The sequence below is a fragment of the Notothenia rossii genome (assembly GCF_949606895.1).
Source record: "Notothenia rossii genome assembly, chromosome: 9".
Classification (NCBI taxonomy): Eukaryota; Metazoa; Chordata; class Actinopteri; order Perciformes; family Nototheniidae; genus Notothenia; species Notothenia rossii.
In genome coordinates this window covers 5,472,824-5,497,092 of record NC_136907.1, presented here as the reverse complement: position 1 = coordinate 5,497,092, position 24,269 = coordinate 5,472,824, and the positions used below count along the sequence as shown (strand labels likewise).

The 24,269-nt window shown below is 40.9% G+C and overlaps 1 protein-coding gene across 1 annotated transcript in view; it reads left to right on the top strand.

The window, feature by feature from the left end:
* Positions 1-3,547: 3,547 nt before the first annotated feature.
* clip2 (CAP-GLY domain containing linker protein 2) overlaps positions 3,548-24,269 on the top strand; it is a 51,591-nt gene continuing 30,869 nt past the window's right edge. The window contains exons 1-3 of the mRNA XM_079648657.1: positions 3,548-4,046; positions 8,599-8,809; positions 18,234-18,727. Of these exons, the coding sequence (XP_079504783.1) occupies positions 8,698-8,809; positions 18,234-18,727 (606 nt within the window). The 5' untranslated portion in view covers positions 3,548-4,046; positions 8,599-8,697. The remainder of the gene's footprint in view (positions 4,047-8,598; positions 8,810-18,233; positions 18,728-24,269) is intronic.

The window sequence follows — 24,269 nt, the reverse complement described above, 5'->3', positions numbered from 1 at the left end:
GAACTGACACTTTAGAGCTAAATATAAACACATTTTTGATAGTATGACCTTGGTAAGATCTCTAAAACACACCATATCTCCAAAAATATGTGCACCTTTAAACATTACACCCTTAAATGTTAAACGTGTCATTTCTCAACAATGGGCATTTGTCTGTTACTGTAACAGCCTCCACTCTTCTGGGAAGGATTACTACAAGATCTTGCCTTTAGGAATGTTCTCCTATTGAGGCACCAGAGCATTAGGGAAGTCATGCACGGATGCTGGTTGAGACTCACAATCAGCGTGTCAGTGTTTCTCAAACAAGATGTTGGTTGTATTTGTGGGGGCCAAAAGACTTCCCGAAACTCGTAATTGTATCATCATCATCATCATCATCATCATCATCATCATCATCATCATCATCATCATCATCATCATCATCATCATCATCATCATCATCATCATCATCATCATCATCATCATCATCATCATTTTACCCCTCTTATTTTAAAACCACATACCTGCAGATTATCTCCTCACTCATCCTTATTTTTGTTCCGGATAGGAGGGTGTAGTTAGTGGCTCTTGTCACTAGATGGGGATAATGTGGCGGTTTGATGGTTTCTGTAAAGTTTTACAGCACATATATAAAAGATGATGGAAAAAAAAGGGTGTGCTTGGTGCTTGGTTAACCCTCCTGTTGTCTTCGGGTCAAATCTGACCCATTTACTACTTTCATCAATCATAACTTTTTTGTTTTACATTCGATTGCATTAAGGCAGGGGTGTCAAAACTACGGCCCGGGGACCAAATGCGGCCCACGGACCATTTTGAATCGGCCCTCAACAAATTAAAAAACTATAATGGAATATGGCCCACAATTGAAACTTGTGCTTGCCTTATATTGTAATTCTTAAATATAAATGTAAACATGTATTACATTGTAGTATTCAATTGTTAATAAGACCACTTTTTAAATACATTCAGTCAATTAAAGTTGGAAAATGTTCTAACATATCTTAGTTGATAATATAACAAGCTTGAAATACACCCTTCCTATTTCTCCTTATTATAATCACTCTGAGGCTTCTGTTTTAAGGGAATAGCTGCCAGCACTCACAAGCATCATTTACCTACATTTGATTGATTTTGCTAACTTATAACTGAACTTATGAGGCAATATACCTCTAGTGAGCAGCCCAGCCCTTCGTATATCGTATGTGGCCCTCCGTGAAAAAAGTTTGGACACCCCTGCATTAAGGCTTTCTGATATCCTTCACAGTATACATTTGAACATATACAATGGCTGAAGTGTTTTCCCGCTCTTATGTGCCCATCCCCCCACATGGATCACACCTGGCACACACAATACATGTTCAGTGTCTATTCTTTGTATATTTACTGCAGTTGTTCATGTATACCAGTAGTCTGATACAATATGTACAGTTTGAAAGGGTGTTAAATGAAATTTGGTGACAATTAATGGTTTTTGTGTTAATGTAATAGCAGTTAAAACAGGACCGGTGAAATTTGACCGAGAACACCAAAGTAAGGGGGGGAAACAAACACAACAAGAGGGTTAATAAGGTATTCACTTGACATAAATGTCCTGAGATTAACCGTTATGTTATGATATCTAAGGAACTAAGACAAGGACTAAATTGATATACTCAATAAATCAACGCAACTGTGTTTTATTTTTTAATATTTTCTAATTGAGTTTGTGCAATAGCTGCCCACTGCTCCTAGTACTAGACTCCTGGTACTAGGATGGGTTAAATGCAGAGAACACATGTCACTGTGTGCTCTGCATGTGTGACCATTAAAGAGGTTTTCATCCCTCCCATTCTATCTATTCTATAGTAAGTACACAGAAACACTTCTGTGAACCATCTAATGACACAGACATATCTGACATACATAACATGCAGTCGACTTGTTTACAGCCCTGCAGGGTCATCTAGTGGCTGACAGAAAAAACTGCAACATTTCAACAACGAAAAACAAAAATTACCTGTGAGTTATTTTTGTAGACAAGCTGCATACTATACACATCAAACTTAATCACTGACTAATCCTCCTTTAAATCTGATCCTTATGATGCAATCGCTCTCTTTCCTCGTTCAATATTGGAAATCCACCTGAGAGTGTACCAGCTGCAACTCTTCACTCTTCTATAAAACAGGTTTAGTACTGGATAATGCTTGGTTGATTATGATAACAATAACAAAGCTAATGCATTAGCACATCCTGCAGACATGGATCAACCTTCACTCATGTTATCTGTCTGGATGTATAGCTAACTTTGTCTATCTTTGGTACTGGAGAGTTAGCAACCAGTGGAGCTATCAGAGCTTTTCACTGAAAATAGCAGCCTCCTGTGGCTGGGGATGGAGTTAATAAGACCAGTGAGACTGAACAAAGAAGCAGGCCATAAAACCAAATTAAAGATGCTTAAATGCTTTAGAGACGAGGGACACTGATGATAATTATCTGTGGGTCAACCTATCACACTTTGTAGGCCTATAGTCATTGAATTCAGAGATAATAATGTTGATTAGTAAAGCTGCAAGATACTGTGTAGATACATAGATTGTTTACCAAGATAGACACAAGGCAAGAGAACATATTTAAAACAAATGTAATAGTTGAAATTGACCATTCAATAAATACAGAATGTGCTTAAATCCTTAATAGACAATGATAATCACTTGCACATGTGCTATTCGTTATCATATACGTGTATTAATAATTAATTGTGGTATTATAGTCCTTTATTTCCCGGTACAGCTGTCAAACTGGGGCCCTCCCAGCAGCAGAAAACTGACCAATCAGTGTAAACTTTCTTTGCTTTTCTGACCAATCCGAGCTTTTTAAATGGAGCCGGAAAAGGCAAAGTGGTCCTTTTTGACCCCACCCACAACATCAGAGAAATATGAGAATGAATCGCCCACGCGTTTTTATGGCTTCACGTGTTGACCATGGCTATTGACTGCAAACCACTAAATTGCCTTTATCATTCTTCCATATATTCACTATGCTCCAGATATCTCAAATAAGCCGGTTAGCTGTCTACAGATTGCCTGTTTTCGATTTCAAAGGGATCCTAAACCAAACTGCTTTCACAATATTGGCTATTTTAGCTTTTCTACGTTTTTGCGAATATACATAATTTGTTTTGTTGTGGTTTAAAACCGTATTATGAATCATTAGTAACCATTTCTCTCTTCGGCAGATGTTAAATGTTTAAAACACTATTACATTTGTGTGAAATTGTAACTTTAACAACTGAGACTAGGAGTGTTTTCTATTTGAAAATGCACAGACAAGAGCGGTTGAAGAACACTGGGAACCGTGTAAATGTGCCATAATATTGCTTTAAATAGTTTTTTGTCCATTTTAATGAAAGCCGAACGAAAAGGGGAATGCCAACGAATAACAATACCTATGAGTCATCCATTGTGACTCATGTATGTTGATTGACAAGCACATGTAATGTTAAATCCCCTCTTTTGTGAAAGGAGTACGTCACTGAGATGAGCTAGACATACTCTCATCTCTTCCCCCAGGAGGCTCTGCTTCCCAGCCCCTTTGTTCAGTGTAGCCGGTGGGTTGAGTCACAAGGAGGCTGTGCTAACAGGGGAACACCGACAAGAGTGGGAAGAGGCCGAAAAAATAGCAAATATTATCCGGCAATGCAGACTTCAACGCGTTTTTAATAAAAGCCACACAACAGAAAAGTTGTTTTTGGGTGTTGCTGATGCTGCGTTTCTATTCGGGTCTTGCATGTCAGTGTTCGGATACCAAAACCAACGAAACCCGTCGATAATTTTTTGCGCTTTTACCTATGCTTCTGGGTGGAAAATGAGCCGATACTGCTAAGCCATCACCGGTATATTGCTGACACCATCATCCACGCTGACTCTCCCTTTCAGTTCCTGCTCAGCATCCATATTTGCATCCCAGGGAGTGGCTGCCACTAATCCCCCTCTCCTGGAGAGAAAATTGAAAGTTGGCCGGCTGTCGGACACCCCCTTTGGACACTGTAATTTCCACATAAAGAGGTGAGTGTTTTCATGCATTAATGTGCTTTTATGTTGTGGTTTTTTTGCATGGGAGGGTTTGATGTGAAGGGCAGTGTGGACCACGTTGCCGCAGTAGCTACAACAATGGATCAAACTGGCGTTGTGTTACATTTTGTGGAGGTGCGCATTGTCATCCCGATGCTTTCATGCTGTTTTCACCCACATCAGGTGTGGATTTGAGATTTAATCCAGGCCTACATGAAGAATAGCTTCCTTTATATAAAGAAAGACCAGTCGTCACTCAGGGGCCTTTTATTTTTAGACTTATCTTTCAACAAAACCATCATTCTCAATTGGTTTAACAGGATTGATTGCTCTCAAAATTAAATCCATGTTAATATGTAGGTATTACATATGGGACATTATGAAATCCCTTAAATGTGCTCTTTCCTTTCTTTCCTGTTGTGCAGTTTAAAGCCTCAGCCAGATGTGTGTTGTTTATTGTAGGCTATAACAGCATATCTTCCTAATGGCCTTTGAGCCTTGATTTGTAGGCCATGCTCCACTTGGGCGCCAGCCTACACCCACTCTCAGGCTTGTTATTAAATTGATAAATTAACCATGAAAGAATGTGAGAATAAATGAGGTGTTGTTAATAATGATGGATTTACTGGGACACATGTAATGATGATCACACTTATTAAGGGCCTCTAATGCTACAGCTGGATTTCCAGATGTTAAGATAAGAGATACAAAACTATCTTATCAGTAACCTGGATATAACTTAGGCGAAACTAGTCAAAAATAGCCTCAACATAGGTGAATATAACTACAACAAAGACAAAACTGAACTTCAAACGTAGAGCTTCTCGTAGTGGTAGTACTATTTTGAAACCGAGCCCATATCTCATTAGTTTCTACCTTTTTGGTTTGCTGTAATGAGAAGCCAATGACACAAATGTAGCCAGAAATAAACCCACGGTGCTTGGATACTTTTCACTCAGTGTTACCAGTGAAGCCCTCCCAAGTTATTGGTGCCAATAGAGCTTGTTATGGTGGAGAAAACCAGACTGCAAAAGGTAAACAGATCCCAAAAGGATTAGTTGATGTTGTGTCTTTATATTTGAGAGTAAAGTAGGATTAAAGAACAGAAATGTAAATGTCAATAAATGATGTTAGAGTCTCACCAGAGGGCCAGTTTCACATCAGCGGTTACCAACACTGCTGACTCTTTGTTATGGTTTATTTGGGATTGGAGTAGTTCAGCAACCGAAATAGTGATCTTCTCTTCTTAGATTGTTTTATTTAAAGGATTTCAAAAGCCTGACAAGGAAGAAGTACTACATGTATCTCAAGAAAAAAGGGATGGAATGAGAATACATGTCGAACATATATCACCTTTTGATGACCCCTCAGATGTATCTAGTGACCCTTAAGTGGGCCCTGCCCCCCGTGTTGCTGCACTTCACCACGAATACCTCCACAAATGTAAAATATCAAGTCATTGGAAATTGCAAACGTTTAGAAAAAAGACCTTTTGCATTGTTCTACTGAAACAACAAACAGCTAGAGATTGTGAGATGTGAGCTGATCTACTTAGTGCTACAAACAGCCATTTTTTTCATTATTGATTAATCTGCCAATCCTTTGACCTATAAAATACCAAAAAATAATGAGAAAGGTCCATCCCAGTCTTTAAAGTCCAAGGTAATGTCTTTAAATGTCTTGGTTTGTTCATCTAGAGCCCAAAGATATTCAGATTGAAATGATATCAAACAGAGGAATGCATGACGTATTGATATCTGAGAGGCTGGAAACAGCATCTCCTGATTTTTGCATGAAAACCTTTTATTAATAATCAAATAAGTATCAACCTACTACTCGTTGCAGCTCTATTTGAACATTTTTACTCCATTTATACAGGTTTTGAGACTTGGTCACCCATTAGCATGCATCTTTTAACCCGCCTCCCCTATCATTCTGCTTATTTACCTGTTATTTCTTTATATTTATGAATGTATTATTGTCCCTGTAAAGTATTGAGGGACAAACCAACCCACAATATGGGTTAGGGTCTCTTTGGTCTGATAATAATAACGATATACCTCAACTTCATAATACAAATATGCAGCTCATGTGCTAAATCAAAACACACAGATAAAAGCAAATATAGAACTAATTATATATTTTTGCAAGACAGACAGATTGTAACAATACCCCCTCCCTAAATTATTATTGTTTCTTTATCATTATGAATGTTTTAATATCCCTGTAAAGTATTGAGCGACAAACCAACCCACAATATTGGTTTGGGTTTCTTTGGGTCTCTTTGGTTCTCTTTGGGTCTCTTTGGGGCTCTTTGGGTCTCTTTGGGTCTCTTTGGGTGTCATTGGCTCTCTTTGGGTCTCTTTGGGTCTCTTTGGGTCTCTTTGGGTCTCTATGGGTCTCTTTGGGTCTCTTTGGGTCGCTTTGTTTCTCTTTGGGTCTCTTTGGGTCTCTTTGGGTCTCTATGGGTCTCTTTGGGTCTCTTTGGGTCGCTTTGTTTCTCTTTGGCTCTCTTTGGGTCTCTTTGGGTCTCTATGGGTCTCTTTGGGTCTCTTTGGGTCTCTTTGGGTCTCTATGGGTCTCTATGGGTCTCTTTGGGTCTCTTTGGGTCTCTATGGGTCTCTTTGGGTCTCTATGGGTCTCTATGGGTCTCTATGGGTCTCTTTGGGTCTCTTTGGGTCTCTATGGGTCTCTTTGAGTCTCTTTGGTTCTCTTTGTGTCTCTATGGTTCTCTATGGGTCTCTTTGGGTCTCTTTGGGTCTCTATGGGTCTCTTTGGGTCTATTTGGGTCTCTTCGGGTCTCTAAGGGTCTCTTTGAGTCTCTTTGGTTCTCTTTGTGTCTCTATGGTTCTCTATGGGTCTCTTTGGGTCTCTTTGGTTCTCTTTGTGTCTCTATGGTTCTCTATGGGTCTCTTTGGGTCTCTTTGTGTCTCTTTGGGTCTCTATGGGTCTCTTTGGGTCTATTTGGGTCTCTTCGGGTCTCTAAGGGTCTCTTTGAGTCTCTTTGGGTCTCTTTGGGTCTCTTCGATTCTCTATGGGTCTCTTTGGTTCTCTTTGGGTCTCTAAGGGTCTCTTTGGGTCTCTTTGGGTCTCTTTGATTCTCTATGGGTCTCTTTGGGTCTCTTTGTGTCTCTATGGTTCTCTATGGGTCTCTTTGAGTCTCTTTGGTTCTCTTTGTGTCTCTATGGTTCTCTATGGGTCTCTTTGGGTCTCTTTGTGTCTCTTTGGGTCTCTATGGGTCTCTTTGGGTCTATTTGGGTCTCTTCGGGTCTCTAAGGGTCTCTTTGAGTCTCTTTGGGTCTCTTTGGGTCTCTTCGATTCTCTATGGGTCTCTTTGGTTCTCTTTGGGTCTCTAAGGGTCTCTTTGGGTCTCTTTGGGTCTCTTTGATTCTCTATGGGTCTCTTTGGGTCTCTTCGATTCTCTATGGGTCTCTTTGGTTCTTTTTGTGTCTCTTTGTGTTTTGTTGGGTCTCTATGGGTCTCTATGGGTCTCTTTGGGTCTCTATGGGTCTCTATGGGTCTCTTTGGGTCTCTATGGGTCTCTATGGGTCTCTTTGGGTCTCTTTGGTTCTTTTTGTGTCTCTTTGTGTTTTGTTGGGTCTCTATGGGTCTCTATGGGTCTCTTTGGGTCTCTTTGGTTCTTTTTGGGTCTCTTTGGTTCTTTTTGGGTCTCTTTGGGTCTCTCTGTGTTTTTTTGGGTCTCTATGGGTCTCTATGGGTCTCTTTGGTTCTTTTTGGGTCTCTTTGGTTCTTTTTGGGTCTCTTTGGGTCTCTCTGTGTTTTTTTGGGTCTCTATGGGTCTCTTTGGGTCTCTTTGGTTCTTTTTGGGTCTCTTTGGTTCTTTTTGGGTCTCTTTGGGTCTCTCTGTGTTTTTTTGGGTCTCTATGGGTCTCTTTGGGTCTCTTTGGGTCTCTTTGGGGTTCTCTTTGGGTCTCTTTGGGGTTCGCTTTGGGTCTCTTTGGGGTTTTCTTTGGGGGTCTCTTTGGGGGTCTCTTTGGGGTTCTCTTTGGGTCTCTTTGGGTCTCTCTTTGGGTCTCTTTGGGTCTCTTCGGGGTTCTCGTTGGGGTTCTCTTTGGGGGTCTCTTTGGGGTTCTCTTTGGGGTTCTCTTTGGGGGTCTCTTTGGGGTTCTCTTTGGGTCTCTTTGGGGTTCTCTTTGGGGGTCTCTTTGGGGTTCTCTTTGGGGTTCTTTTTGGGGGTCTCTTTGGGGTTCTCTTTGGGGGTCTCTTCGGGGTTCTCTTTGGGGTTCTCTTTGGGGTTCTCTTTGGGGTTCTCTTTGGGTCTCTTCGGGGTTCTCTTTGGGGTTCTCTTTGGGGGTCTCTTTGGGGTTCTCTTTGGGGTTCTCTTTGGGGTTCTCTTTGGGTCTCTTTGGTTTGACAATAATAACGATATACCTCAACTTCATAATACAAATGCAGCTCAAAGAGCTTTACATAACGAGATCAAAACACAACATATCTTTTTGCAAGACAGACAGATTAAAACAAACCCCCCCCCCCTAAATCCTTCTCGTTTCTTTCTACTTATGTCTGCTTATTGTCCCCCCAGCTAACCATGGAGAGCGACAGCCCCCACTCCCTCATCTAGTGCCCGCTGTAACGCCTTCCTCCCTGGGGAGCCGCTCTCAGGTCCTCCCTCTCCTGCAGAATGAACATGTTGAAGTCCAGCGGGCTGAAGATCCCTGGCCGTGGGCCCAAACACGCCAGCCCCTCACCGGGGGGGCCAGGAAGAACCTCCAGCCCAGTGCCCCCGAAAGACAGTAAGTTACTTCCTGTTTCTGACGCCTGGGAAAAAAATGGGAATTTCATTTTTTTTTTTTTAAAGCCGCTCCGAGGGTTTGTTTGTTTTATGACTCAGAGGAGCACAGCTGCATTCGATTACACGCACAGAAGCTGCTCTCTTTAACTTCCTCTGCTCGGGTTTTTACTGTCTAATCTACAAAATGGTGTAAGCTTTCAGCCGTTTGAAAGGTGCCACGCTGTCTCCATTTAAGATACTGTATATTTAAATAAAGACCTGTGTATTTATATACTCATCGAGAGGCTTTCGACTTCGTCCAACTTGGCCGGGGTTTGAATAATTGCTTCTGTGGTGATAATTATTTTCATACTCCGTGGTTTTATACAGTTTGTGTCGTGATTTTTCATTTTCACGGCTGCACTAATCCTGTTTTAAAATACTAAAAATGGATTTTATGAATAATGTGGAATGTAGCAGGCGTTATAAAACAAAGTATATCTTCGTTTCCTTTTGGTTTCACGGCGGTTTCAGAGGGAAAGCTCACATGTTACATGTCCACCACTAAACATAAGAGTGAATATTTCTATATATTTATTCTTATATTCTTCGGGTGGACAGGAAAGCGACTCGAAAGCTAATGCTGCTCTGCACCTGTTGGGTTTGCAAATAAACAACAACACATTTGCTATAGGAAACTTTAGTGGATCATTGTACATCAGCATTTAGTGCTTGTTATCAGACTAATGTATTTGTACATCCAGATAGCACCTTTTATGTATCAGGGAAGAATGCATTTTTTTATTTGCATTAAAAGTTTTTTTTTCATAAAGCTGTTAAGGGAAATATGTTTTATTTCCCACAGCACTAAAATCAAGCACTGTGAATGCAACTCTCTCCCTCCGATAGGATAATACTAAAATAAACAACGATAGTTATGATCAGGGCCGTCCCTCCCTACAGGCCGATCATGCAGACTGCGTGGGGCCTCAACTGAGCCGAAAAAGCGGCACAATTAGTGGCACGGTTTCGACAAAGACAAATACAAATGTTGAAATACATAAAAATGTTTAAAAAAAAAATACAAATAAAACTTTAAAGGAAAAAAGCACAAAAAATAAAAAGTGTTGAAATAAATCAGATCAATACAAAATAAGATATATATTAAATACAATGTTAAGAAATGTATAAAAAATAAATAAAGGATACAAAATTATTATATAAAATTAAGAAATAAATATAAAATAAATGATGCTATAAAATTATACCAAATTAAAGCATCATGCTTTAAAGGTAGGGTACGTAGGTAAGAATGGAGGAACCAGCTCGAGTGCGCTAGAATTTGAAAGTACGCAGCCGAAAAAAATCTTCCTTACAGAGCCCCTCCTCCAACACACACGAACGCGCACATGACCAATGAGGGCACGAGATAAGTTTGTGCACAGATGGAAGGCTGACAGGCAGGTAGGCCATCCAGTTATTTTAGCCGGGCCGAGGCAGATGATTGGTCGTGCTTTTTACAGCGCCACGGCTTCCACACATGATATATTTTATGGATTTATTGTCAAAGCATTTAATATATTCATTGCTATCGGGACGTTAAGAGCATTTCATGGAATATAACAACAAGTGTTTCTGAAGTGAATTACCCACCCCACCTTTAATCAGAAATCCCAAATAAAAAGGTGAAATGTAGAAACGAGGTTCATGCGCGACGTCAACCTTAGAGCAACTGAACTACTTACCAAAATGAGACTTCCCTGAAATCGCCCTGAATCAGAATTACAGCCTGCCTGCAGAAGGTAATCACAGCTGTTCTCTGTGTTTATCCTCCCTGCCTTCAGCTCACGTGACAGCCCCCTCACACCAGCTCCACACACACATGTTAGTTGAGTTTCTGCTAAATTACAGCTCCACTCTCAGTCACACAACAGAGGAACAGCACGCCTGCTCTGGCTGCTATGCGTGTGTTTCTCATTATCCTCAGTGTGTGTGAGAGGCTGTTATCAGACGCAGCTAACAGTGAGTCATGGTCCATGTTCACTGTGGAATTTCATGAGAGCCAGGGAAGTTGTTCCCACACAGGAAGTGTTTTATTGACTGATTCATGCACTGTTTATAATTAGTGCACTGTCAGCGATGTTACTTAATAAGATGTTAACGGTTTGTCTTGTTTTTTTCTATCAAAAAAGCCAATTATAAGTTGGATATAACTTCTATCCCACTCCAGATCATAATGTTCAAGTGTTTTATTTGAGATTGAGATGCATTTAATTTATTCTGCATGTCTATTAAACAAGTACAAGCACATATTTAAACCAACAATCAACTTATAGCAAACCTTTAACATATCTAAACCATTAGAAAATAAATATATATCTATAGATATTGCAATTAAATTGTGAAGTGTGATATGGACCATGACTCACTGTTAGCTTGTCAAAAGTCAAACTAAAGTTTCAAAACTTTGGTCGTTTCTGTTAATAAGAGAGAGCTTTTTGAGTTATCTAAACACATCTCAAATCAAAAGAAGCATATTATTTCCCTTGTTTTTTTAAATGGCATCTATTAGCATTTTGAAAGAGAGTTACCAAAAATAGCTTTCTATTGTGTGTTGAATTACGTTTTTGTTATGTTTGTCTCTGTGTCTGTGGAAGGCAGAACATCTGGAGTCGTATCTGCAATGTTTCTGACCTTATCACGAACATTAGCTCACAATGTTAATCCCTTAACGTAGCATTTTAGCAGCTGTTAGCTTGCTGTGCTAACGTGACTGCTGTCTGTGGGTTAAACACGCATTAGCTTGCTCACATCCTGTTTATACACAATGAAAATACACAATCATGTCACTATACTGTGCTTTCTGCAGGTAGTTTCAACATTTAAAATATGTATAATAATATCCTTTACATGAACAGGGTGTTTGACCAATGAGATTCACATTACAGAGGATTCTCTTAAGACTGAGGACAATGTTTCGAGACATCAATCTGATTTAAAGGGGCCCTATTCTGCTCATGTTCAGGTTCATATTAGTACTTTGTGCCCCTACTGTGACATGTTTCCACGCTTATTAACACGGATAAGAGTTTGCTGCCTCAGTGGTTCGATGGAGGGATTAGTTTCGACACTGACCTGGCCTCGCACTCCAAATCTCAGCCTCCTGTTGGTTGGCTTTAGCTGGAGATTGTGATAAAGGGCCTCTGTGTCGGGAGTTGGCAGACTTTACTTTGCTGCAGTTTAAGAACTGTTCCTCCTCCAGGAGAAGCTGTGCGAAAACAGGAGAGGATCGGAGCCTTTCTCTATCTGCCTTTCATGTGAAATCCACTGAGCTGTGCCTCCAACGTGTCTACAGTGACCTTGGAAGAACCAAAATATCTCAGTCACAGGAGTAGAAAGTTGCATTTTTGGAGACAAAGGGTGTCCGCGGGGTCTTAAAAAGTATTACAAGTTGATAAATCAATTTAGCGAAAATGAAGGCTATTAAAAAGTATTAAAGGGCATTTTCAAAGGTGTTACATTTTGTAGCTTGTTTTCAATCAGTATATAAATGGTCCAAAGAGGTTGTATTCTACAGTGTGCCTGAATGTAATCATTGCGTAGGTGTGTAGTGTGATTCTGTGTACTTTATTTATGGCATCCCGTTGGATGTGACGTCATCTGAAGAGGACATCGCACGCTCACTGCTTGATAGCGCGCGAAGGCCCGTTTACGCCGGTTGCTAAGCAACATCGTTATGGGGAAATGCAAGTCTGCGTCCAAACGGTTGGAAGATAAGGAGGAAGGACGATCTATACTGTATATAGTCAATGTGAGGTAAAGTGTGTCGCCAAGGTAACCGGTTAGAACTCAAAGTGGAGATGAGGTCTTAAAATGTATGGAAAGGGTCCAAAGATCCAAATATACTTAAAGTTCCAAAAATATATAAAGTTCCAAAAATACTTAAAGTTCCAAAAATACTTAAAGTTCTAAAAATACTTAAAGTTCCAAAAATACTTAAAAATCCAAAAATACTTACATTTTCAAAATACTGAAAATGGTTGGAAGATAAGGAGGAAGGACAATCAATACTGTATATAGTCAATGTGAGGTAAAGTGTGTCGCCAAGGTAACCGGTTAAAACCCAAAGTGGCGATGAGGTCTCAAAATGTCTTAAAAAAGGTCTTACATTTGACTTCAGGATTCCTGCATATACCCTGAGACAAAAGGATCAGACACTTGCACTTACTGCACCCAAAATACAAATTCTTCTAATTCCTTTTGATTGCTTGTCACGTATGCCTCAATTCTGCATTATGTTGAACTTCCTAATGGTAGTGCTATAAGCACATCATTGGCATGGTAACCCCTTATCTATATGTAATGTGTCAGCTAGGAGTGATCTCTAAAAGAAAATGCCTCTTTTAGCTTGAAACAGTAAAACTGCATCCATAAAACTAAATCAAATTATCTTAACGACTCCTAAAACCCTCCCTTTGCTGAGTGGAGCTACGGGGTTGAGTTTTATTTCCCTGTGCAGGAATATCGATTTGTGCAGCTTTACGATGAACTTATTCAAGTTAAAGAGCAGCTTTTAAAAGTAAAGCTTACAGCAGAAGATGTGATAACATGCTGATGGTCAAGGATAAATCCATGTGTGGTTTTATATGAATATTTATTTTGTATATAGAGCGCTTTCAGGGCTAATTCAATCGTATAGCCCGAGAGAAATGTGTGCTTCACGCTGACCATCAAGTGAAATACCAGAGGGACTTCATCACATCGACTCACCGTCCTGTAGATCCAGTATTGACAGACAGTTCATCAGTGCTGCTCCTTTATTTGCAGAATTACCCACAATGCCCTGACACACCCAGTGATACTAAAGGGAGAGCTCCTTCATTAAACAAACACAGATCCACGACTGCATCCTCTGATGTTCAGTCCTTCGTGTGTGTCCATAATAGTCATTTAAGTTGTTAAATGGTTGATTACCTGGTAAAACGGCATGCTAGTGAAGTCCTTGTAAATGAAGTTGTTAAATGCAAATTCATGCAAAGAATAATAGAGCTTTTTATCTGAAACACCACATGCCTGAAACCACTTGTTTCTGCCCTAACAGCTGTGGTATGCTGTGTAAAAACATGCCCTGTTGTCGTGAGAGAGAAAGTGCAGAAGGAAACATCCATTAAACTCAGTGTGCTGCTCTGTGACGCTAGTTCAGATACTTGGCATCTCATCTTGGGTGCAAGGTCATCAATGTTTGGGCTCAGTCTCTGAGCGGAGGAGACCCTCAGGATGGAGTGAAGGTGTGAGAGCAATATACCGGCGGGCCAGATCTAATAGTGATTAGAAATGATCCTGCGGGCCGAAATTAAATCCACCAAGGGCCTGATTTGGCCCCCGGGCCTTGAGTTTGACACATGTGCCTTAATGGATGGTTGAATTGACTTATTTCCTCCTTGAATGTAAAATAAGGTAAACCATGGCACGCGTATGGAGTGACAGAGATTGAAATCAGTTTTGATCTCATCTGCAACCATTTTTGAATAAATCTCTTTAGTTTCCTTCATTGTTCGGCGGATAACTATCAGACAATGTGAGTCCATGTAAAGCTCCAGACCTCCTGTAACCTGGCAGTATGACAATACATTAAGGAAATGCATAATGGCTGCAACTAATGGTCATTTTCATTATTGCTTAATCTGCAGATTATTTCCTGGATTAATTAATGGTGTTTAAAATGTCAGAAAAAGTAAAAAAACGTCTATCCCATTACCTCTTACATACAATTTCCTATGACACATTTGAGAGTCTGAAAACTGCATTTTGTGCAATATATAATGATAATCAAAAAGGTAATTGTTAATAACACAACAAATGTTACAGAAAAAAGATGCATCTGATTCTGTTCAACATAAAAAATGAAATCAAAATCTTGAACCTAAAGAAAATAATTTAGTTGGAAGGAATTTTCACAAAAATAAACTTCTTTTTAACTAGAGCTGCCTAAACTTGTGGATTTGTTCCCCTTAAATGTAGGATTTGACCCTTACACTTACACACACCAACACACAGAGCACAATTGAAGGCAGCAAATGAATCAGAAGTAAAAACATTGAAGCTCGGACCGTCCGTCTGCTGCTCTGACGGACAGCATCAGCCTTGATGAGCCCAATTTAAAACAAAAGAACAAGATGATACAGTGTGTGTGTGTGTGTGTGTGTGTGTGTGTGTGTGTGTGTGTGTGTGTGTGTGTGTGTGTGTGTGTGTGTGTGTGTGTGTGTGTGTGTGTGTGTGTGTGTGTGTGTGTGTGTGTGTGTGTGTGTGTGTGTGTGTGTGTGTGTGTGTGTGTGTGTGTGTGTGTGTGTGTGTGTGTGTGTGTGTGTGTGTGTGTGTGTGTGTGTGTGTGTGTGTGTGCGTGCGCTGGGGGGATAATTGGGGGGAGGAGGGAGGAAGCTGTGGAGGTCTCATTGTACGCAGCGGATGAATAGTGGGATTCAGAGGGTGGTGGGAGGAGGCCGAGCACAATAGTGAAAGTGAGGGTTTGTGTTTCCTCTCTTCCCTTGGCCCAGGATCCTTCTGCCCTCGCTCTGCTGTTGCCGCGGCAACCCAAAATCATGGGTCTGCTGCCAGAGTCACATGGTGTATCCTGTGTTTCCATTACAACTAAATAATTATACATCTCCTGCCCGCACTGTGCAAGGAGGGGGGCACAGCTTCAAGTCAAAGTCCTGCATTCAAAAGGCTACTTAAACTGACATTCATTTTCAGGTTCATATCAGTATCTAGTGTCTCTACTTTAAAGAGTCCTCTCCTGCTGATGTTCAGGTGTATATCAGTATGTAGTGTCTCGACTTTAAAGAGTCCTCTCCTGCTGATGTTCAGGTGTATATCAGTATGTAGTGTCTCTACTTTAAAGAGTCCTCTCCTGCTGATGTTCAGGTGTATATCAGTATGTACTGTCTCTACTTTAAAGAGTCCTCTCCTGCTGATGTTCAGGTGTATATCAGTATGTATTGTCTCTACTTTAAAGAGTCCTGTTGTGATTGGTCAACCGCTTAGAGATGTCCCGCCCCTTAGCCTGTCAAGCTCAAACTTTCAAACTCGTCTGCTGCCAATACAAGGCCAACAATGAGTGTTTTGATGACAACTGCACTTCCTGTGATTGCTTCATAATAAAAGCCAACTCAGGTTTCTTATTAAATGTTCTAATGGGAAGCTGCTGCAGTGGAAATGTTCGGTTAGCATTAGCAGAAACTTGAGACAGCGTTTTCCGGACAAAGTCACTAAAGACACTCAGTCTATTATTGTAATACTGTAAGAGTGGCCCTGTCATTGTGTTACTTCAATTGGGATAGAAACTGAAACTGAAATGCTGGACCATCATGGATTATATATACTTTATTTATCCGACATTGAGAAAACATTTTAAATATATTTTGCTGTGTGCAGTTGTCTTCTGAAGGTCAAACACTGGGTGACTGACAGCTGATGTCTGTTTGCTCTGGGCGATAATCATTTGGACACATTACTACAGATCAATGAGGGACCTGACTGTCAATACCTTTTAGTCAGCTGATAAATGATGATCACTAAACGACACACATTTGACCTGATTCAGACAAAAGCAAATGGGTTTCACCGTAAAACAAAAATGGAATTTGCTTAAAACTTAAAACCTACAACATCTCTGCAGATATATTGGGAGAAAGCATGATAGTCAGCAACATTTCCCCCCAAAACCAACTTCTACTGGAAGCAGCACATTCCTAAAAACTGTATCATCATCACATAAAAACCTCAAATGTGTACTTTGTCCCGGATGTGTCTCGCATCACAACATATGGGAGCAATTGAGGCATAAAGCAGAGTCATTGGGACACACACACACACACACACACACACACACACACACACACACACACACACACACACACACACACACACACACACACACACACACACACACACACACACACACACACACACACACACACACACACACACACACACACTCTTCCTGGCATTGTGGCGCAGCAGACTGTGTGCTAATGGAGGCCTGCTCAGTTTACTGGCTGCTGTGGAAAATATGAAATGAAACCAGCTCATGTCTAACAGGCCTCAGTGCTGCACGGCGGGTTAATCAGCGGCACATCACAGAGACCACTCTCTGACCCACTTTCAGGAGGAATTAGAGTCACACATAATCGTGCACTGTGTTGCTGGATGCTGCAACACAGGCATGTTTCTCTCTGTCTCTCTTTTTCCCGTCATGACGCAATCTAAAGGATGAATAGTGGATGATCTCACAATGTAGGCTCTGTTTACAACTTGACCCCCAAGTCCATGTAGAGACAGAGCAAGACTTAGTTACTATATGTACAAGATAATCGCATTTGCATACCAAGTCATGGATATACAGCATTTTTCTCTTGTATCTGTTGTATCTTCAACAGTTGTCGTCGTGGCCCATTCTTGTGGGATATCTAAAACTGGGCCACGTCAACAGGGATCCGCTTCTTGACTCACACGTTAAAAAACATCCAAATAAAGCTCTGTAGGCACTGATTTATTTGCCTTCCTTGGCCGATTTATTTGCTTCCATATCATTTAAATAAACAAAATAAACAAAATGATCAGTGTAACGTGAGGTCAAAGACTGTTCCCATTCCCCGTGCATTGCTGGAGACAATTTCCTCCCCACGCTCAGTCCCACCCCTTCCTTATATCACAGGTGTGGCTCGCGGTAAATCAAGGTTTTTCTCTGAATATTTAATTCGGTACTAATACATAAATGGAAAGAATATATTAAGATCTAAATTAATCAGAAACTAATACACTCATTGTTAACACAGAAAATGGCTCTAACAGTTGTATTTTTATAACCCTTATGCAAACACTTGTCTGTTCCATCCTGTGTTTGACTTTTATTCTGTTGCCGCTATAACACCTGAATTTCCTTCTGGGGTAAATAAAGGTTTGTCATATCATATCTTATCAAATGAGGAGGGTTTTGGAGTAGGAATAGGAAGTACTAATTTTCCATTCATTTTATTGCATTCTTTGTTTTTGTTCAGTGTCCATAAGGACTGCACAGTAATTCAAAATGTTGTCAAAAATCGCATTATCCAATTAGCAGTAAGTGCAATAGATGTCGAAATATAGCCACGATATGTACAAAATATTTAAATGAAGTGGCACTGCAGAGAAGTCCCAGCCTTCAGACCTAAAATAAATCCTTGTTTGACAATAAATCCTTTAAAAATAATTCAGACCATGACCATTTTAATGTATTTTTTTTTCATTTTTTTTAATCTAATATCACGAATCATCAATAATCACAATTAGTTTTTGTTTTAAAATCATGCATCCCTTCTGTTTCTTGCCTTTTCTTGCCTGCTTTTGTTTATGTGAAACATGTTACTGCTCTAAATCATAACTAATAAAACTCATGTTGTCTCCAGATACTCCCCTGAAGCCCACCACACCCACTAAAATCACCGAAGAGGGCGATGAAGTCCTTGGTGATTACACGGTGGGAGAGACGGTGTGGGTGAACGGAGTGAAGCTGGGAGTCATCGCGTACCTCGGGGAGACCCAGTTCGCCCCGGGGCAGTGGGCCGGCGTGATCCTCAACGACCTGGTGGGCAAGAACGACGGGTCGGTGGGCGGCGTGCGGTACTTCGAGTGCCAGGCTCTGCAGGGCATCTTCACCAGACCCTCCAAACTGAACCGGCAGCAGGCGGGCGAGGGCAGCGACAGCCACTCCATCGACTCCCAGAACCAGGGGGGCAACGGCGTGCCCCCCCCCAGCCAGAGGGTGGTGGTGATGCCTCTGAGGGAGGGGCTGCTCAACAGCACCATAAGGACAGGGAACGAGTCGGGGTCCAACATGTCCGACAGCGGCTCCGTGAAGAAAGGAGGCGATAAAGATCTGAGGGTCGGAGATCGAGTTCTGGTGAGTCATGTTGGGATGATGATGAAGGGGGTGGGGGTGGGGGGGGGTCTCTGTAGTGTTTGTATCATTTAATTTACAGTCATTTTTACATAAGAAAGGAAAAATCTGGGAATGATATGGCCTGATAAAATAACTTTTTGTGATATGTCCACTAGGGCTCTCCCGAATACCATTTTTCGGGGCTCTGGATATATTTACATATACGTTTTTACCATGTGTAACGTTACTGTTTAAACGGTGGATCAAGCAGCTGCATCATGGCAACTGGACAACCGCTAAGCTAAGCTAAGCTGAGCTACTACTTCCAGCATTCAGGTGACTTTTCACAGTTGTTGTGCCGCCGTGGTAGGACAGTTTCATATTGCATATTTGGCACACTGCCTTCGTCTTATCGTCGTCCAATTTAAAATAGTCCCACACAGCTGAAGTCTTCGGCATTTAGTTTTCAGGTGGGTGAAGCGAAGTGTAGCGTGACGTTCACGTTCGTGACGCTGTGAGTGAAAGCGATATCAGGCGCCCAAGCTGACATTGTATATATTTCCGCATTTTAACAGTGCAATTAAAAAGTATAAATATAGTAGAAGAATGTGGCAATTCGCTTTTATTGATAGCATACATTTAGGAAAAAAAACCTGGATATTCGGGTACAGCCCTAATGTACACTGAACCATAATCAGAACCTCGGGTGAGTCCATGTATATCTACAGTATTCTTATTCCATTTTTTAAATATCCCAATGATCATCAGTAGGGTTGTGCATTGTGACACCATTACATTTAGCAACAAATAAGAAATATCAAAGCAGGTCCGTTATCTAATGTCAGTAATGTTACTCAATAATACAGAGGTGTATTCTGGACATGTTCTTTAATATTAGGATAAGGCATGATTGGATATAAGTGATTTCACTATCTTTATCACAAATATAAATCTTTAACTTGATTTTTCTGTTAAATAATGTAGACAACTCCAAAAGGGCTTAAAGTAATTGGATGAGAGTCCCAGAGCATTGCTAAGTACAGTTTACGAGCCCTCAGTAAAGATGCATTAATGCAGTGTAATGTGATCACGCAGGAAATCCTGATTCTGCTTATCACTGTAACACATCCACTTAGCCTCTGTCAAAACCAAGGAAGTGAAGATTTAGTCAAAGTAGACCTCTGTGGAGAGAGCATATTCTTATTGTTTTTTGTTTATCTTACCTATTAGGCGCGTTCACACCAAGTACTTTTCCCACAAAGGTTCCTGAGAACTACGATTTAGTTGCGTTCACACCAAAAAGTCCCAGGAACTAAATTAGTTGTAGAGAACCTTTTTTACCCCCTTTTCAGTCCCTGCTAGAGAGCAGGGACTTTCGTGGGAGAAAAAGGTTCCTGTGTCTGATTGGCTGGGCGGAATGCAAACCACGCCCCGTCAAACTCCCAAAAACGTTTTGAAGCCGCCATTTTATTAGCATTATTAGCATTATTAGCATTAGCCCAGCGCAGAAACGCAGAGAGACTAACTTATGACAACACTAAATAAAACATGGGAGCGGTGGAGATGAGGTGGTGTCAGCGTTCTGGCCGTTTACTCTGAAGGCGTCAGTAGAAGCTGCTGGGAGTCCCAGCAGCTTCTACTGAAGCCAGTCCCTAACTCCGGGGACTTCCGGCCGGGGATTTTGGGCGGCAGTATACGCCATGAAGTTGTTTGCGGCCTGCCAGTAAACCCAAAGCAGAAGAAGAAGAAGTGACGTCAGCGGCTTCATTTGCCTAATCCTCCCTCGGGAACTAATTTCCGGTGTGAACGCGATCTGTACTTAGTTCATCAGAACTAAAGAGTTCTCAGGAACCTTTGTGGGAAAAGTACTTGTTGTGAACGCGCCTATTGACTCCACGTGATTTCCCCTGTGTTATTGGCCCTGGGTCACAGTGCTCTCCATGGGGCACAGGGTGGGGGGGGGGGGGGGTTACTTCAGATCCTCTGAAGGGTGAAGGCTTCCTCCTGGTCAATATTGTAAATCACTCCAGATTACTTTCAGCACTTAAGAGAGGAGAGCCCGCTGCTGACACATTGATCAGAGGATCCATCTTTCTCCTAAGCCTCTCTGTGTAATCTATCCCGGTGCAACACGCCCTCCTCTGCCGCTGGAGATAAATCACTGCTGTAAAACATTTCTGTGAAACGAGCAAAAAGTGTCTCATATTATTATGTTTTGTGGACGGAAAGGAAAAACCTCCACTTGGTGTTTAGTAGCAGGAGTAGGAAGCTAGTGTGTGGGAAATTAAGTTTGTTTCCATCTATCATTATTATGATTATATTAGCTTGTATTTTTCAAAAGGTTGTGGCAGTGACATATTTGATGTGGTTTATTTTGGTCTAAATGACTTTTCTATATTATTATCATTTGTATATCATTTTAAGGGTTAAGGTAAATGCCCTTTGACATTTTTGATTATTTATTTTGGTTTAATTACATTTTAAAGGTCCCATGTCATGGCCATTTCTACTGATCATATTTCCATTGTTGAGGTCTACTAGAATAGATTTAAAATGTTCAATGTTCCAAACTCACATTGGTTTCTCAAACGGCTTGTTGGAGCTCCTGCCACCCCTCCCTGTGAGCCCAGTGTGCTCTGATTGGTCGGGACAGAGAGAGCATTTCTCCACCATCCCAACTCGTCTATTACCAACGTTCAGGGAGCTCTATGCAAGTCAATGGGACTCCCTGTTAGTTAGCCAAGGGGTCCTGGTGTGTGAGGGGCTCCGTGGATTGGTCCATTTGGGCCAATCCGGTCATTTGTTGTTGATTTGGGTGTTCACACGTCACAGAACCCAAGAAGCAAACAATGGAAAAAGAGAAATGTCCAACGAGGCGTTCTGGGGCAGCATAGACAGGTCTTCTCTGTGTTAGAGTTTTACTCCCTACAGGGTGTACTTTGAGGGTTTGTGACTCTGCAGACCGTTCACATGCAGAAAAACCTTCATAACACACAAGGGGACGGGTGACCTTTAATACATTATTTTATACATATAAAATTAGCTTTTAGTTGTTTTCAGTAGGTTACAACACAGTAGATGTATGTGTTATTTATATAATTTATTTGTATGTGTGTTAATATTATTAAATGTTAACTTTATTTATGAGACTTTTTCAAATGTAAATGCAATTTAAACATTTCAAGAAAATCCACTGCTAAGTAAAATACAAATCTCGAAATGATGTGCAAAGTCAATGAATAATCATGATCTCAATATTAAACAAAATTATTCCCATGATTTTCACCATGTTTTAGCAGCACTTTAAACTGGAGGATTTTTTTTGCACTTTAGCGTTGTGTTCCCGCTCTCTTTTACCGAGGTTAAACTTTGCTGATGTTTGTGGCTAAAAATCATAAATCGCCTTAAGAGCCAGTTGCTCTGAATATTTAAGAAATAGAAATGCAAGAATGTTTCCAGACGGAGAGAGAGAGAGAGAACCTCAGAGCTAAACACATGATGAATGTCCCTGTTTGATGTGTGGGCTCTGACAGGAAGTGGCTCTCTGCTGCTGCAGTATTTACCCAGAGGCCTCTCTGCTGCTGCTGTACTTCAGTAAAGGTTAAACGGCTGTTCTCACTGAGTTGCTTGTGATTTGGCTGATGTTTATCTGGGTAGTTTGAAAGCCACTCATATGGTCTCTAGTTGATTAAATAGTCTGAGCGTGTACAGTTGCAATAACATCATTTGGGTGTACATGAGGCAGGTTCACACCGGAGTACTTTTACCCGTACTTTTCCCGTTTAGTTCCGATAGATCCTGGGATTTCGTGTTCACACCAACAAGAGAACTTTTACCCCCATTTGTAGTGCCTTCTAGAGAGGTGGTACTTTCCTGGGGAGAAAAAAGTACCAATTTCGATTGGCTGGGCGAATTGCAAACCACGCCCCGTAAAACTCTGGAAAGTTTTGTGAAGCCGCCATTGTATTTGCTGGCATTAGCATTATTAGCATTAGCATTAGCCCCACGCACCAACGGAGAGAGAATAACCTATGGCAACACAAAATAAAACATGGGAGCGGTGGAGATGAGGAGGTGTCGGCGTTCTGGCGATTTACTCGGAAGGCTTCAGTAGAAGCTGCTGGGGGTCCCAGCAGCTTCTACTGAAGCCTTCCCCAACTCCGGGGACTCCGGGTGGCAGTATACACCGTGAAGTGGTTTTCGTCCTGCCAGTAAACCCAAAGCAGAAGAAGAAGAAGAGGTGACAGGAGTTTTATAGTAATCCCCCTTATATATATATACACACTGTATATATATTTCTGTCTGGGCCAATGTTTTGGACCAACAGACCGTCAGCCCTACAGCCATGCCGCTAGCACAGCAAACACACCATCAGCATATTAAGTATTAATGTACGTTCCCCATTTAGAGTCACAAGGAAATCACCAAGAATGACAGTTTACATGCAAGCAGTGTAGCATTTCTTTTTAAAGCCTCAGATACCCCGAAGATAAGTGTGGCTTTAGCTCCTTTAAAGTGCAGCTTTAACGTGTGACATGGGGCTGTGCTGAGTGTCTGTCTGCAGCTGGCACTCTGACGCTGAGTCACTGAGACTCTGCAGACTCACGCTGACAGCAAACCGGCTCACTTTAATATCTTCTGACGCCACAGAGCTTCCGGCCGCGCTCCTGTTATCTGGCCACAGTGGAAGGCAATATTATGTTGACAATAGGAAAATGAAGAGTGACATGCAGTGCCTCACCCTCTTTGGTTTTGGCCTTGTATTCAGTTCCTATTAAACCGAGTATTGAGTTCATCTAAATATGGGACAATGGTTTTGGAACGTCAATTTTAAATAGATGTTCAGAAATTTGAAATGCAGATGTGGCGCGGAAACATCTGCACCGCTATTTGCTCTTTCCAACATTTTGTACATTCTCTACATATTCATTTGACAACTGCCTGGAAATGGGATAACAGTAATGTAGACTGAGAAAAAATCTGTTTTCCGTCACTTATTTTCTATGTTGACTTATCTTGAATGTCAGAAAATAATTTAAAATGTCAGTCCCAGTTTCTCAAAATCAAGGATTTTCTAAAGTCTTGTTTTGTCAGTACATAACCCGAAGATATTCACTTAGTTTAATGTGAGATAAAACAGCGAAAAGCGGAAAATCTGTATATTTAAGAAGCTAAAAAACGACCTTTTCTGCCCTTTCACGATGAAAAATTACAAAACCATCATCAATTATATTGGTGTTGCTCATCTAATCGCCGTGGCTACGGAAAAATCAAAGCATAAATATGATTTGGTCTAAACTTAGATAACAGAAAATTGTTAATTATTATAAAAAAAATAAAAGAATTGTCCTCAGAGTTTGATATTTTGCTGCTTTTTATTATGTTATTGTATAACGAATATGTTTAGATTTTGAACTATTGATGAGAACTTAATGAATGAAAGCTGTTTTTTTGAGTAATTTTAACAAATAATCACTTAAGTCAAATATAAGTAAAGCACTTTCCTATGTGTGCTAGCCGTACCATGTTGTCCTAAGTTAGGTATTTCATGTTTGCTATTCAA